Here is a 16,665-nt window from a genome sequence, read left to right as displayed (position 1 = left end):
AACCATAGTCTGGCTTTTTGCAGCAGTGGCTTCTTATTACTGGCGGGTTTTCGCAGCACTGTGGATATAGATACTTTTGTACCTGTTTCCTCCAGCATCTTCAGAAGCTTCTTTGCTGTTGTCCTGTTGTTTGTACAGATTCATCTCTAGAGACAGAACGCGTCTCCTTCCTGAGCGGCATGACGGCTTGTACCTTCACACGTTTGGAAATTGCTCCCTAGGATGAACCAGACTTGTGAAGATCTACAATTTATTTTCTGAGATCTTGGCTGATTTCTATTGATTTTCCCATGATGTTAAGCAAGGAGGCACTGAGTTTGAAGGCAGGCCTTGAAAATACATCCACGGGTACACCTCCAATTGACTCAAATGATGTCAATTAGCCTATCAGAAGCTTCTAAAGCCGGGACATCATTTTCTGAAATTGTTCATGCTGTTTAAAGGCACAGTCAACTTAGTGTATGTAGACTTCTGACCCACTGGAATTGTGATACAGTGAATGATCATTGTCTGTAAACAATTGTTGGAAAAATTACTTGTGTCATGCACAAAGTAGATGTTCTAACCGACTTGCCAAAACTATAGTTTGTTAATTAACAAGAAAGTTGTGGAGTAGTTGAAAAACAAGTTTTAATAACTCCAACCTAAGTGTACGTAAACTTCCGACTTCAGCTGTAGGTAGGGATAAAGTGACTAGGCAACAGGATAGATAACATGCTGAGCTGTAGCAGCAGGGTGAAAGTGTGTGTGTGTGTGTGAGTGTTTGTATTGTGTTGGGGTGTAAATGTAAGTATGTGTGAGTGTATGAGTAGAGTCCAGTGTGTGTGTGCAGAGAGTCAGTGCAAGATAATTTGTAAAAATTATCCGGGTAGCCATTTGATTAGCTATTTAGCAGCCTTGTTTAGCAGTCTTATGGCTTGGGGGTAGAAGCTGTTCATGGTCCTGTTGGTTCCAGACTTGATGCACTGCACTTGGTGCACTTGCCATCCAGTAGCCGAGAGTAGAGTCTTTGACAATTTTTTAGGCCTTCCTCTGACACTCTCTGGATAGAGGTCCTGAATGGCAGAGATTATGACCACAGTGATGTACTGGGCCGTATCCATCACCCTCTGTTGCCTTGCTGTCGAGAGCCTTGTAGTTGTCATACCAAGCTGTAATGCAGCCGTTCAAGATGCTCTCAATGGTGCAGCTGTAGAACTTTTTGAGGATCTGAGGGTCCATGCCAAATCTTTTCAGCCTCCTGAGTGGGAAGAGATGCTGTCGTTCCCCCTTCACAACTGAGTGTCTGTGTGTGGACCATGTTAATTACTTAGTGATGTGGACACAGAGGAACTTGAAACTCTTGACCCGCTTCACTACAGCCCCCTCAATGTGTATGGGGGCATGCTCCCCCCTATGTTTTATGTAGGCCACAATCAGCTCCTTTGTTTTTCTGACGTTGAGTAAAAGGTTGTTGTCCTGACACCACACTGCCAGGTCTCTGACCTCCTCTCTATAGGCTGCCTCATCGTTGTTGTGTCAGTTCCTACCGTTGCATCATCAGCAAAGTTGATGAAGGTGTTGGAGTCATGCGCGGCCTCGCAGACGTTGGTGAACTTGGAATACAGGAGAGGACTAAGCACACACCGTGTTGATGGTCAGCGTAGTGGATGTGTTGTTGCCTACCCTCACCGCCTCTGGGCGGCCCGTCAGGTAGTTCTGGATCCAGTTGCAGAGGGAAGTGTTCAGTCCCATGGTCCTGAGCTTGTTGATGAGCTTGGAGGGGACTATTGTGTTAAATGCCAAGCTGTCAATAAACAGCATTCTTACATATTGATTCCCTTTGTCCAGGTTTGTAAGGGCAGTGTGGAGTACAATAGAGATTGCATCATCTGTGGATGTGTTGGGGCGGTAATGCGAATTGGAGTGGAGCAAGAGTGTCTGGGATGATGGTGTTGATGTGAGCCATAACCAGCCTTTCAAAGCATTTCATGGCTAAAGATGTGGGTGTGATAGTCATTTAGGCAGGTTACCTTGACGTTCTTGGGCATGATGACTATGGTGGTCTGCTTGAAACAAGTTGGTTTTACGGACTGGTTCAGGGATTGGTTGAACATTTCAGTAAAGAAACTTGCCAGCTGGTCAGCACATGCTCGGCGTATGCGTCTTGGTAATCCGTCTGGCCCTGTTAACCTGTTTAAAGGTCTTGCATCAGCTACGGAGAGCGTGATCACACAGTCATCCGGAACAGCTGGTGCTGTCATGCACGTTTCAATGTTGCTTGCCTCGATGCGAGCATAGAAGGCATTTATCTTGTCTGGTAGACTCGCGCAGCTGGTCAGCTCACGGCTTGGTTTCCCTTTGTTAACTGTGATAGTTTACATGTCCTGACACGCTGTTGAGTGTCAGAGCCGGCGTAGTAAGATTCGATCTTAGGAAGTGTTCGAAATGTACACAATTGTTTCCCGGAAGATAATGGGGTGCTGTCATTCAGGTGAGGGTTTAGTATTTTTTTGATTTGGTCCAGGGGATGGTCATGTAATTTGTAATCGGTTAACAAACCTAACGCAATGGTAAATCTAAGCGCTGGCGGTAGCGCTGTAGGTTCGGGGGGGGGTGTCAGAAATATTTGAGCTATTTTCAAAACCAAAAAGTATCAGAGCAGTGCTGGCAGTGGCACAAACTGACTTTTGATGAATAAACCAGTTGTGGGTGTGTCAAGGCTTTGCCCCTCACTGGCCAATCAGAATGTCCTCCATGGCTAAATATGTGGTTTCTTCAAGTTGTGTATTTATGGTATTTTATGTAATAGAGTTTGTTACACAACTTATAGAAACGAAATAACAAAATGTAGACTAATCCCATCTTTGCTAAAATGTTAACTTGAACCTGTTTGCAGTCGACATTGTTCTAAGTAATTGCATGGCTTCAATGGGTAAATATATACATAGCATGTGCTCTTATATGTGTACGCAGACAAGGCCTACTGAGGAGTACCGGGGGTAAGCTTGCTACTGATATAATTGATTAAAATATATAAATATATATATATATATATGAAGGAAATGGCTGACACAATCTATGGATAGTAGGCAATAATTGTGTCTGTCAAACAGGTAGGCCTACCTCTTATTCCATGAATAGGAAGAAATAGGCTCCAACAGAAAGACCTCTTGTTGTCAGTAGCCTAAAGTCAAATTAAAATGAAGACCGTTTAAATGAATTAGGACTGCTCAAATTAACCATTTGAGTGCGGTCTTAGTGGTAAATAGACAGCTACGAATAATATAGATTAAAACTCTTGGTAAATAGTATAGTCTGCAACTTATCATGAGGTATTCTAACTCAGGTGAGCAAAACCTGGAGACTTCCTTAACATTAGACATTGGGCACCAGCTGTTGTTGACCCAAAGACACACCAACCTCCCTTCGTCTTACCTGAGTCTGCTGTCCGGTCTTGACGATGCATAGAAAAATCAGCACGATGTATATCCATGTCCACGTTCAGCCTCGACTCTGAGAAACATAGGATATTACAGTTTTTCAGGTCCCGTTGATGGGATAGTCTCAAATGTAGCTCATCCTGTTTGTTCTCCAGTGATTGCACGTTCGCCAATAGAACAGAGGGTAATGGCAGTCTATTTTGCCACTGCTTCCTCTTTCGAGTCCCGGGGAGTAGGGCCTGGTCCGGAGTGAGCAGGATGTCCAGAGCTGCCAACTCCTTGATGTAGAAATGTTTGTCCAATTCGAGGTTGGTGATCTCTGGTCATAGGAAATATGGTGGATACATTATGCACAAATACAGTTAAGATCAGTGTAAAAACAAAACACAAAAAAGAGAAGAATTGGTCAGGTAAGACTGCTGCTATCCAGGCTGTATCACATCCGGCATTGATTGGAAGTCCCATAGGGCGGCGCACAATTGGCTCAGCGTCGTCCGGGTTTGGCCGGAGTAGGCCGTCATTGTAAATAAGAATGTGTCCTTGCCTAGTTAAATAAAGGTTGAATAAAAATTCATTAAAAAAAAATAATAATCCACTGCAGTGCCATCTTCTTACACATTATGAAGGAATCATTTGGAGAGAGAAGTCGATTTATAGAGCAAATAATAATTTGACTTCTGAGTCGGTTAAAACTACACTTTGTGTTCTAACTTTCACCATTAGTCCTATTGATTTTGCTCTCTAAATGCCTCTTTCACAATATTGTTCTGTTTTTTTCAAAGATGTGTATTTTCGCAGAGTGCATTAATAATTGTATATGTTTTATTTCGTTTTTTACTCACAGAAGCATATTTTCCCATTAAAATAATACCTGTTTTGATTAGATTTTTTTACGAAGTACACTACAAAAGTATGTGGACACCCCTTCAAATGAGTGGATTTGGCTATTTCAGCCACACCCGTCGCTGACAGGTGTATAAAATCGAACACACAGCCATGCAATCTACAAAGACAAATATTGGCAGTAGAATGGCCTTACTGTAGAGCTCAGTTACATTCAACGTAGCACCTTCATAGGATGCCACCTTTCCGACAAGTCAGTTTGTCAAACTTCTGCCCTGCTAGAGCTGCCCCGGTCAACTGTATTGTGGTGTTATTGTGAAGTGGAAAAGTTTAGGAGCAACAGCGGCTGTGGCGCGAAGTGGTAGGCTGCAAAAGCTCACAGAACGGGACCTCTGAGTGCTGAAGCGCGTGGCGAGTAAAAATCGTCTGTCCTCGGTTGCAACACTCAGTCCAAAACTGCCTCTGGAAGCAACGTCAGCATAAGAACTGTTTGTCCGGAGCTTCATGAAATGGGTTTCCATGGACGAGCAGCCACACACAAGCCTATCACCATGCGCAATGCAAAGCGTGGGCTGGTGTGGTGTAAAGCTCGTCACCATTGGACTCTAGAGCAGTGGAAATGCGAGTGAATCACGCTTCACCATGTGGCATTCAGACGGACAAATCTGTTTTTGGCGGAAGCCAGTAGAACGCTACCTACCCCAATGCATAGTGCCAACTGTAATGTTGGTTGGAGGAGGAATAATGGTCTGAGGCTGTTTTTCCATGGTTTGGGCTAGGCCCCTTAGTTCCAGTGAATGGAAATCGTAACTCTACAGCAGACAATGACATTCTAGACGATTCTGCGCTTTCAACTTTGTGGCAATTTGGGGAAGGCCCTTTCCTGTTTCGACATGACAATGCCCCCGTGCACAAAGCGAGGTCCATGCAGAAATGGTTTGTCGAGACCGGTGTGGAAGAACTTGACTGGCCTGCACAGAGCCCTGACTTCAACTCCATTGAACACCTTTGGGATGAATTGGAAAGCCCGCTGCGAGCCAGGCATAATCACCCAACATCAGTGCCCGGCATCACTAATGCTCTTGTGGCTGAACTGAAGCAAGTCCCCACAGCTGTGTTCCAACATCTAGTAGAAACTGTTCCCAGAAGAGTGGAGGCTGTTATAGCAGCAAATGGGGGACCAACTTCATATTAATGCCCATGATTTTGGAATGAGATGTTTGACGAACAGGTGTTCACATACTTTTGGTCATGTAGTGTATAATTGTGCAAAAAAGTTTCTAAATAAACCAATTAAATTCACATCCATTTTAATTCCCAAATATTTTGTTTTATGTTGTCTGTCTCTTTGTCTACGTCCCAGGCCCCAATCTTACTGGCTGATACACTTCCAGTCTCTCCTCTACTGTTCTGAGAACAACCAGCTGGGTTCCTTCTCTGAGGAGCTCCACAGCTGTACCTGCAGCTACGAGCACAGCCCTTGCCAGCTGCCCCCACCATGTGCCATCGGAGAGGGTCCCGCCTGCGCAGCCTGTGCCCCAGACAACCACACACGATGTGGGACCTGCAACCCTGGCTACGCCCTAACCCAGGGGGCCTGCAGACCCATGGTGGCTGACTCAACAGAGAACTACCTGGGCTTTGAGACAGACCTACAGGACCTGGAGCTGAGATACCTCCTGCAGAGGGCCGACCGTAGGCTGGAGGTAAATACATGGCTATTTGATTTTGTGAACGATTTTGTGGATAAGTTGCAGAGACATTTTAAATGTAATAAAGTTGAGTAGGATCTTGAAAAAGTAGATGGACTATTGTCTTAACAACTTAAACAACTGTATCTGTCCTTCCAGGTCCACGCCATCTTCATCAGCAATGACATGCGTCTGAACAGCTGGTTTGACCCATCCTGGAGGAAGAGGATGCTGCTGACGCTGAAAAGCAACAAGTACAAGTCCAACCTGGTCCACATGCTGCTGGGCGTGTCTCTCCAGATCTGCCTGACCAAGAACAGCACACTGGAGCCCGTCCTCACCCTCTACATCAACCCCTTCGGAGGCAGCCATTCTGAGAGCTGGTACATTCCAGTCAGTGAGAACAGCTTCCCAGACTGGACGGCTACCAAACTGGATCTACCCCTGGAGTGCTTCAACTGGACCCTGACATTGGGCAACAAGTGGAAGACCTTCTTTGAGACCATCCACATCTACCTGCGGAGCCGGATAAAGATGCAGGGCGCTGGAGGTCCGGCGGGGGCTGTGAACGACAGCCTCTACTATGAGCCATTAGAAATGGTTGACCCTTCACGGAACCTGGGCTACATGAAGATCAACAGCATCCAAGTATTTGGCTACAGCATGCACTTTGACCCGGAAGCAATCCATGACCTGATCCTGCAGCTGGACTACCCATACACGCAGGGGTCCCAGGACACGGCTCTGCTGCAGCTGCTGGAGATCAGGGACCGGGTCAACAGACTGTCCCCCCCAGGTCAGCAGAGACTAGACCTGTTCGCATGTCTGCTCAGACACCGGCTCAAACTGACAGCCAGTGAGGTGGTCCGCATACACGCCTCCTTGCAGGCCTTCAGCAACCGCCTGCCAAACTCTCTGGATTACGAGACCACCAAGCTGTGTAGTTAACAGCTACTATGGAATGACTGGGAGACGTTAAAGCTCAACGGCTACAAGGGGAACTATTGGACGGCTAAATGGTATACTGCTACAGTAGTTTGACTTTCAATGGTTTGTTGATTCTCTGGATTACAAGACCTTAAATGTATGTACTTAACCGTTACAGAGACACAATAAGGACATGTGAATTGTGTCTTTTGGCTTTCAGTTGGGTTGTGACTCAATGACTTGTAAATGGTTGAGAGATGCTGGAAGCTGGTGCTTTTTTGTCCACAGAAGACACACAAAAACTCTGACACCATAAACAAAAACAGATCTAGAAAATCAGATATGTAACTCTCTCCACATCCACTTCACCATCTTGTTTAAATATAACCCTGCTCATTTATACAGTGTATACTGAAGCCAACTGGAGGGACCTTTTAAGATACATGGTACAGTCTGTTTGTTTGTAACTCTTTTATATGTTATTTTGCTTCAGTGACAGTGCACTTCCCATAATGACCAGAATACAGTGGTATCAGTCAGATTGTAGATAACTTGTTATTAAAACATGGATTAACAACTGTGGAGAATATTTGTCAAACTTACTTATAGCCGAGTAACAGCTGTTGTTACATCTCATTGTCAGACACATTTATCGCAGCAATTAAAACCACTTAGGAACTGAGTGAATGAAATTAAACATGATAGCAGAGTTTGATCAAATAATCATGAACCTCTATTTCATTAATTTATGCGGTTAGCTTATGGATGGTGACCAAGCTTCTCCAACCTAATTAAGTAGACTTTGTAACAGGAACAATTGAATCAATATATTGTTGTACAGTGAATGTGCACACACACGGACACACACACCAAAAATGCAGATATGAGTGAACAAAGCTGAGATTATTGTAAAACTGGTTCCTTTAGGGTTGTGGCTTAAAAACCCACACAGTACTTTTTTTTCCATTATCTGCAACAGGTTGAATTGGAGCAGACCAGTAGACACCTCAGCTCCCCTCTAGGACCAGGAGTGATGGCCATCCAGTGCACTGGGTCACAGATCCATAACTACAGTATTCATGTCAGGTCTATAAGGTGTCAGATCTCATTTACTAACATGGCCCGTATCTCATGGTATGGCTGTCCAGCGGAGCAGATGAAGGAGAGGTCACACACCTATGAAGGTCAACGGCTGTCAACTCCATTTGTCCGCGCTCCTCTTATCAAATCCTGCTCATATTAGAAGCTAAACTCGAAAGAGAGTAATGTGGATGAAACAGGCTTGATGCTGAGGTGTTTGTATAATGCATAACTAAATGTTAGTGTCCTTTGGATGCAGGGGTGTCAGATATTGGGGAATAATTGTTTTCAAAACAGCTAGAAAATGGCTGCCGTGAAGAGATGAAAGATTAAGGTTCTGGTTGTCTCTTTGGTCATTTGACTCCATCCAGAATGATATAATTATTTCTCCAAAAATCATCAGTCCACCCTGCCCACCTACTCCTGGTGAGCTCGCCCCATTAGAGAGGTGAGACAGAGAACAGACAATATCTTTACATCCTCTCACCTCAAATCAACCCTGCAATCAATTAAACATTTCCCCTTACTAAGTAATTGAGCTAAAAACACCGGTGGAATTTTCTGAGTAAAAGGAAATATATGGAAAATAAATTCTGTCTGCCCATTTATTCTTCATGAGGTAAAAATGAAAAGATCCCCAGGTATGTGCCTATAATTATGTTTAATAGCCCTCTGCTCGTTCTGCAATTACCGGGCTCAGTTCTAAAGCTCGTTCTGGTGCTGCAGAGGCGGCTGGCTGGCTATAATACATTATTGTGAGTTTGTAAATAGTTGTTATTCATTCTGCAGAGGCCTGGCATCTCTCTTATGAGACACTGAGTGGGCAGAGGAGAGGCCAGACTTTGATGAAGGAAGGTCTGACCTTTACTGAGCTGTCAATCAAAAGTGTTAGATATATAAATTTGTCTTTTGTACATATATGGCTGTCTTATTGCAACTCGGTTGCGTGTTATGCTTTCACTGTTCATAATACAGTTACTGAACATGGCAATAAGACATGCCTGCGCGTAGGAGAGGCATACAGTATAGGGTGTGTTGGTAAATTAAATCTTGAGTGCCAGAGTGCGCTCATATTGCAATCTGAGCATTCTGACCTCACAATGTCAGTCAAGCACCCAAGCTAACTGGCTAACGTTGCTAGCTTGCTAGCTACTTCCAGACACAAATGAGAGAACACCTCACTCTGACCAATTTACTTGCCCTAGCAGAGCTGGTTAGGCTGTTTTCATGTTATCCAGATTGTTGGCGACTGTAACTGTGCTGCTGGCATCAATTTAATTACACTTTTTTTGCAGGTGTTCACTGACAACGGCCATATTCAATGGGCGTTGAGGGTTCGTAAATTCATCCGTTATTACACGCTCTGGCACACTCAGACAAGAGTGCTCTGAGATCGGAGTAGATTGACCGTGAATTTATGAACACACCCTTAATTATTCTCAAACAGATCATTCTGATATTATTATAAATGTAAAAGAAAGACATGTTACAATGTCACAGACACAATCATATCAAATCAAAGTGTATTGGTCACGTACAAAGTTTAGCAGATGTTATAGTGAGTGCAGCAAAATGCGTATATTACTAGCTCCTAACAATGCAGTAAAATGTCAAACAAGTACACAAATAAAATGTTTTAAACACAACAAGAAATCAACAAATGTCGTAACGAATCTAATGTCGTAACGAATCAATGCAAATTGCACTGTGACAGTAAATCAAATGCAATGTACACTACCGTTCAAAAGTTTGGGTCACTTAGAAACGTCCGTGTTTTTGAAAGAAAAGCACATTTTTTTGTACATTTAAAATAACATCAAATTAATCAGAAATACAGTGTAGACATTGCTAATGATGTAAATGACTGTCGTTGCTGGAAACGGCAGATTTTTTATGGAATATCTACATAGGTGTACAGAGGTCCAATATCGACAACCATCACTCCTGTGTTCCAATGGCACGTTGTGTTAGAGAATGATAAGTTTATCATTTTAAAAGGCCAATTGATCATTAGAAAACCCTTTTGCAATTATGTTAGCCTAGCTGAAAACTGTTGTCCTCATTAAAGAAGCAATAAAACTGACCTTCTTTAGACAAGTTGAGTGTCTGGAGCATCAGCATTTGTGGGTTCGATTACAGGCTGAAAATGGCCAGAAACAAAGATCTTTCTTCTGAAACTCATTAGTCTGTTCTTGTTCTGAGAAATAAGGGCTATTCCATGCGAAAAATTTACAAGAAATTGAAGATCTTGTATAATGCTGAGTAGTACTCCCTTCACAGAACAGTGCACACTGTCTCTAGACAGAATAGAAAGAGGAGTAGGAGGCCCCGGTGCACAATTGAGCAAGAGGACAAGTACATTAGAGTGTCTAGTTTGAGAAACAGATGCCTCACAAGTCCTCAACCGGCAGCTTCATTAAATAATAGAAGGTTATTTAAGAAGGCCAGTTTTATTGCTTCTTTAATCAGAAAAACAGTTTAATGAAGGCCAGTTTTATTGTTCCTTAAATCAGAACAACAGTTTTTAGCTGTACTAACAAAATTGCAAAAGGGTTTTCTAATGATCAATTAGCCTTTTAAAATGATAAACATGTGCCAATGGAACACAGGAGTGATGGTTGCTGATAATGGATCTCTGTCGACCTACGGTATGTAGATATTACATAAAAAATCTGCAGTTTCCAGCTACAATAGTAATTTACAACATTAACAATGTCTACACTGTGTTTCTGATCAATTTGATGTTATTTTGATGTACAAGACATGTGCTTTTCTTTCAAAAACAAGGACATTTTTAAGTGACCCCAAACTTTTTAAAGGTATTGTATGTGTATATACCGTGCATTCGTAAAGTTTTCAGACCACTTTACTTTTTCCACATTTTGTTATGTTACTTATTCTAAAATGGATAAATAATATATAATCCTCATCAATCTACACACAATACCCCATAATGACAAAGCAAAAAACTTGAACTTTTTGCAAATGTATTGAAAATAAATAACTGAATAATCATATTTACATAAGTATTCAGACCCTTTACTCAGTACTTTGTTTAAGCACCTTTGGTAGGGATTAGAGTCTTGAGTCTTCTTGGGGATGATGCTGCAAGCTTTGGCACACCTGAATTTGGGGAGTATCTCCAATTCTTCTCTGCAGATCCTCTCAAGCTCTGTCAGGTTGGATGGGGAGCATCGCTGCACAGCTATTTTCAGGTCTCTCAAGAGATGTTCGATTGGGTTCAAGTCCGACCTCTAGCTGGGCCACTCAAGGACATTCAGAGACTTATTCAGAAGCCACTCCTGCATTGTCTTGGCTGTGTGCTTAGGGTTGTCGTCCTGTTGGAAGGTGAACCTTCACCCCCAATCTGAGGTCCTTAGCGCTCTGGAGCAGTTTTTCAACAAGGATCTCTCTGTACTTTGCTTAGTTCATATTTCCCTCGACCCTGACTAGTCTCCTGAAAAATATCCCCACAGCGTGATGCTGCCATAACCATACTTCACCGTAGGGATGGAGCCAAGTTTCCTCAAGATGTGACACTTGGCATTCAGGCCAAAGAGTTCAATCTTGGTTTCATCAGACCAGAGAATCTAATTTCTCATGCTCTGAGGTGCCTTTTGGCAAACTCCAAGCGGGCTGTCATGGGCCCTACCATAATGGCCTGATTGGTGGAGTGCTGCAAAGATGGTTGTCCTTCTGGAAGGTTCTCCCAACTCTGGAGCTCTGTCAGAGTGACCATCGGGTTCTTGGTCACCTCCTTGACCAGGGCTCTTCTCCTCCGATTGCTAGGTTTGGTCGGGCAGGCCAGCTCGATGAAGAGTCTTGGTGGTTCCAAACTTCTTCCATTTAAGAATGATGGAGGCCACTGTGTTCTTGGGGACCTTCAATGCTGCAGAAATGTTTTGGTTCCCTTCCATAGATCTGTGCCTTGACACAATCCTGTCTTGGGGATCTACGGATAATTCCATTAAAATCATGGTTTGGTTTTTGAACTGATTTCCACTGTCAACTGTGGGACCTTATGTGCCTTCCCAAATCATATCCAATCAATTGAATTTACCACAGGTGAACGCCAATCAAGTTGTAGAAACATCTCAAGGATGATCAATGGAAACAGGATGCACCTGAGCTCAATTTATAGTCTGTTAGCAAAGGGTCTGAATACTTATGTAAATAAGGTATTTTTGTTTATATAAATTTGCCAAAATGTCTAAAAACCTGTTTTCACTTTGCTATTATTGGGTATTGTGTGTAGAGTGATGAGTCAAACATTTAATTTAACACTTTTTAGTGTAAGGCTGCAACGTAACAAAATGTTGAAAAAGTCAAGGGGTCTGAATACTTTCCGAATGCACTGTACACCGGATGAATATACATAAGATATACTAAGAAGGATATTTACAGCAGTAGTTATATTAGAGTGAACTATGTCAGGAATCTAGTATATAAATAAATATGCTGTGTGTATGAACAGTACAACTAAAATGCTATGAACAGTAGTAGAAATATTAGAATGAGCTATGTCGCGAATACAGTATTTAAATACACAGTACAAAACCCCATGGCAAAATGGACAGAATTGCAGAAAACCAGAGTACGGAATATAAATAAACACGGAGTATATAAACATTAGGAACATCTTCCTAATATTGAGTTTCGCCTGCCCCCTTATGCCCTCAACACAGCCTCAATTCGTCGAGGCATGGACTCTACAAGATGTCGAAAGCGGTCAACAAGGATGCTGGCCCATGTTGACTCCAATGCTCCCTACAGTTGTGTCAAGTTGGCTGGATGTCCTTTGGGTGGTGGACTATTATTGATACAAACAGGAAAATGTTTAGTGTGAAAAACCCAGCAGCATTGCAGTTCTTCACACAAACTGGTGTGCCTAGCCTGGCACCTATAACGATAACCTTCCAAAGGCACTTAAATATGTTGTCCATTCACCCTCTGAATGGCACACAAACCATGTCTCAATTTTCTCAAGGCTTAGATGTTTTTTATTTAAGCTGTCTCTTCCCCATCCTCTACACTGCTTAATGTAGATTTAACAAGTATCAATAAGGGATCATAGCTTTCCTCTGGATTCACCTGGTCAGTCTATGTCATGGAAGGAACAGGTGTTTGTAATATTTTGGATACTCAGTGGATATGTAGAGTTGGTGAATAGAAAAGTGTGTATAGCAGTAGGAATATAGGAAGAACCATGACTAGAAAACAGTACCAGTCAACCCTTGAATGAGTAGGTGTGACCATTGTAGAATAATAGTGAAGACATCAAAACGATGAAATAACACATATGGAATCATGTAGTAACCAGAAAAGTATTAAACAAATCAAATATATTCTAGATTTTAGATAATTCAAGTAGCCAACCTTTGCCTTGATGACAGCCTTGCACAATCTTTGAATTCTCTCAACCAGCTTCACCTGGAATGTTTTTCCAACAGTCTTGAATGAGTTCCCACATATGCTGAGCACTTGTTGGCTGCGTTTCATTCACTCTGCTATCCAGCTCATCCCAAACTATATCATTTCAATTGAGGTCAGGTAATTGTGGAGGCCAGGTCATCTGACGCAGCACTCCATCACTGTCCTTCTTGGTCAAATAGTCCTTACACAGTCTGGAGGTGTGTTGGGTCATTGTCCTGTTGAAAAAGAAAGAATTGTCCCTGTAAGCACAATCCAGATGGGATGGCGAATCGCTGCAAAATGCTGTGGTAGCCATGCTAAATAAGTGTGTCTTGAATTCACTGGAACCAGCAAAGCACCCCCACACCATCACACCTCCTCCTCCATGCTTCACGGTGGGAACCACACATGCGGCGATCATCCGTTCACCTACTCTGCGTCTCGCAAAAACAGGGCGGTTGGAACCAAAAATCTAAAATTTGGACGCATCAGACCAGAGGACAGATTTCCACTGTTCTAATGTCCATTTCTCATGTTTCTTGGCCCAAGCAAGTCTCTTATTCGTATTGGTGTCCCTTAGTAGTGGTTTCTTTGTGGTTTCTTTCCACTGAACAATTGATGTTGAGATGTGTCTGTTACTTGAACTCTGTGAATCATTTATTTATATGGGCTGCAATCTGAGGTCCAGTTAACTCTAATGAACTTATCCTCTGCAGCAGACTTAACTCTGGGTTTTCCTTTCCAGTAGTGGTCCTCATGAGAGCCAGTTTCATCATAGTGCTTGATGGTTTTCGCGACTGCACTTGAAGAAAGTTTCAAAGTTCTTGACATTTTCCGGATTGACTGACCTTCATGTCAAGTAATGATGGACTGTCATTTCTCTTTGCTTATTTGAGCTGTTCTTTCCATAATATGGACTTGGTCTTTTACCAAACATGGCTATCTTCTGTATACCACCCCTACCTTGTCACAACACTACTGATTGGCTCAAACACATTAAGAAAGAAAGAAATTCCCCAAAATGTACTTTTAACAAGGCACATTTGTTATTTGAAATGCAGTCCAGGTGACTACCACATGAAGCTGCTTGAGAGAATGCCAAGAGTGTACACAGCTGTCATCAAGGCAAAGGGTGGCTACTTTGAAGAATCTCAAAATAAAATATATTTTGATTTGTTTAACACTTTTATGGCTACTACATGATTCCATATGTGTTATTTCAGAATTGTAATGTCTTCACTATTATTCTACAATGTTGAAAATAGTAAAAAAAATGTAAAAAATCCCTTGAATGAGTAGGTGTGTCCAAACATTCGACTGGTACCATACATGTAAAGTGGGTAAAACAGTAGGTAAACATTACTAAAGTGACTGGTGTTCAATGGACATAGGTCAGCCATCTCTATGGTGCAGAGTAGAGTACCTGGTGGTAGCCGGCTAGTGACTGTGTTTAAGGTTTACAATTTTTGCTAGCAATTGCTACACTGACCAACCTTGTTGCATTCCTCATTACAGCATGTTGGATACATATTCATTAGATGTGAAGACTGTTATATATATCAAATCAATTCTCTTTGTGTAATTCTTCTGTATTTAAATGAATCACAGAATAGTAATTAACTAGGAAGATGTGGCACCAAGTTTATAGAGTTTAAATTTCCCAAATGTAACTCTTCAGGCATTTTATCATCTTATTGATTACAGTCTTCTAGTAATGTATTGTTACCTCATCAGTCTCATTTCTGAATGTCGCAAACCCTTGGATATCTGCACGAACCCGAGCATCAAATCATGAATCAGCGATATACAAATTGGCTTAATTATTTACTTACTAACTAATCAATCACAGAATTACATAAAAACACACACAATAGGTCATACATTGGTTACTAACATGATACAAATAAAAAGCCCATAGTGGACGAAACCAATATGACGGCTTGGTAGACAAAGGAAAGGGATGGGGACAGTTCAAGAGCGGGAAACTCAGAGCGGACCCACTGTAATACAGTTCATAACTACAGTCATATAAATGCTAATATTTTGAACATGAACAGCCGCTCATTAGAAAATTAATAGCAATTTACATATTTACGAGTGTATGCCTTTGTTGTCCATCTCTGTGATCGCCGGTCCGTGTGCTGGATAATAGTAAGTCGACAGAAAGCCTCTGGTTTGTCCACCAGAGATCAAAGTATGTCGTAGTTGTAGGTTGTTATAATGGCTACGTCAGAGTACCATTCGGAAATGTTCTTAGATCGGACGTATTTACCAAACTAAAGTTGTAGTTTGAACCACTTCACACACCAGCATCACCAGGCGTGTTTTGGTCCAATGTAAATGTTGTCGCAAGTGGGTTTTATACTTTTAGTAGAAAAGGGGGCGTTCCATGATGCCAATGTAAATGTCTGTGCTCACGGGGTGTGGTCACTGACTAGTTAAAACTTTACATGAAAACCCATACTCTCATTTAGAAGGCTAACATCACATTTCATCATTTCGAAAGTATTCCTATACTCAATCATTTATTTTGTACAACATTCAGATGCAAACCCATAATTGAGAAGTGTATACAAAAAAAATAAACAGTAATGTGTGTCGCCTGTCCTTCATGAGGTCACCAAATGAAACAAACTCAACATTACTTTTCCTTAAGTGTCCACGGACCACTCCAACTGCTTGGAATACAGAAATGCTGTTCAACGATTCAACCTTTTGACGTTACCCTACTGCAGTCTTTTTCTGTGGTAACAAAGCGATTCTCAACTTTCAATTTGGCCGAGTGGGGTAAAGAGTTTTAGGTAGTTTTGACCGTCATAAACCTGTGGTGGGAGAGAGAGAGAGAGAGAGAGAGAGCTATGAATCTCACCCAAAAAGGGCATGTCGTGACAACATTATACAATTAAGTCATTTATCAGACTATAAGGGTTTATGGAAGTTCAAAGAGAGTGATAATGAATGGTGCTGCTCGGTCTGCTTTTTTGAAAAAAGTGGAGGGTCACTATCAGAAAATCAAAGCACAGATCTGAGACAACAACTGAGCTTCCTGTGTTCCTAGCAAACACAAAGTGTAAAGAAAACATTGCACCCTGGTCGATACTCAACTCAGTTTTAATGGGTAGGCTGCATGGCAACCATTGTACTGTGACACAGGAAGTAAGATCCCAGGTTTCCGACAAAACTTTCCCCTCCTGGGGACTGGGCAGTATATTGGGAATAGCAAACACAAGAAAAAGGTAACCGCTGTTGGCCGATAAATCAATAGTCTGCTTTATTACCTGGAAGAACAA

General features: G+C 42.1%; 1 protein-coding gene across 1 annotated transcript in view; it reads left to right on the top strand.

Moving 5' to 3' along the window:
* The window catches only part of LOC112251163 (BMP/retinoic acid-inducible neural-specific protein 3-like), a 33,068-nt gene extending 25,598 nt beyond the window's left edge, over positions 1–7,470 (top strand). The window contains exons 7-8 of the mRNA XM_024421957.2: positions 5,629–5,971; positions 6,116–7,470. Coding sequence (XP_024277725.1) covers positions 5,629–5,971; positions 6,116–6,904 — 1,132 coding nt within the window. The 3' untranslated portion in view covers positions 6,905–7,470. The remainder of the gene's footprint in view (positions 1–5,628; positions 5,972–6,115) is intronic.
* The last annotated feature ends 9,195 nt before the right edge of the window (positions 7,471–16,665 follow it).

This window comes from Oncorhynchus tshawytscha, linkage group LG05 (genome assembly GCF_018296145.1).
Source record: "Oncorhynchus tshawytscha isolate Ot180627B linkage group LG05, Otsh_v2.0, whole genome shotgun sequence".
Lineage (NCBI taxonomy): Eukaryota > Metazoa > Chordata > Actinopteri > Salmoniformes > Salmonidae > Oncorhynchus > Oncorhynchus tshawytscha.
Note: the sequence above shows the minus strand (reverse complement) of the source record. Positions and strands in the feature narration are given on the sequence as shown.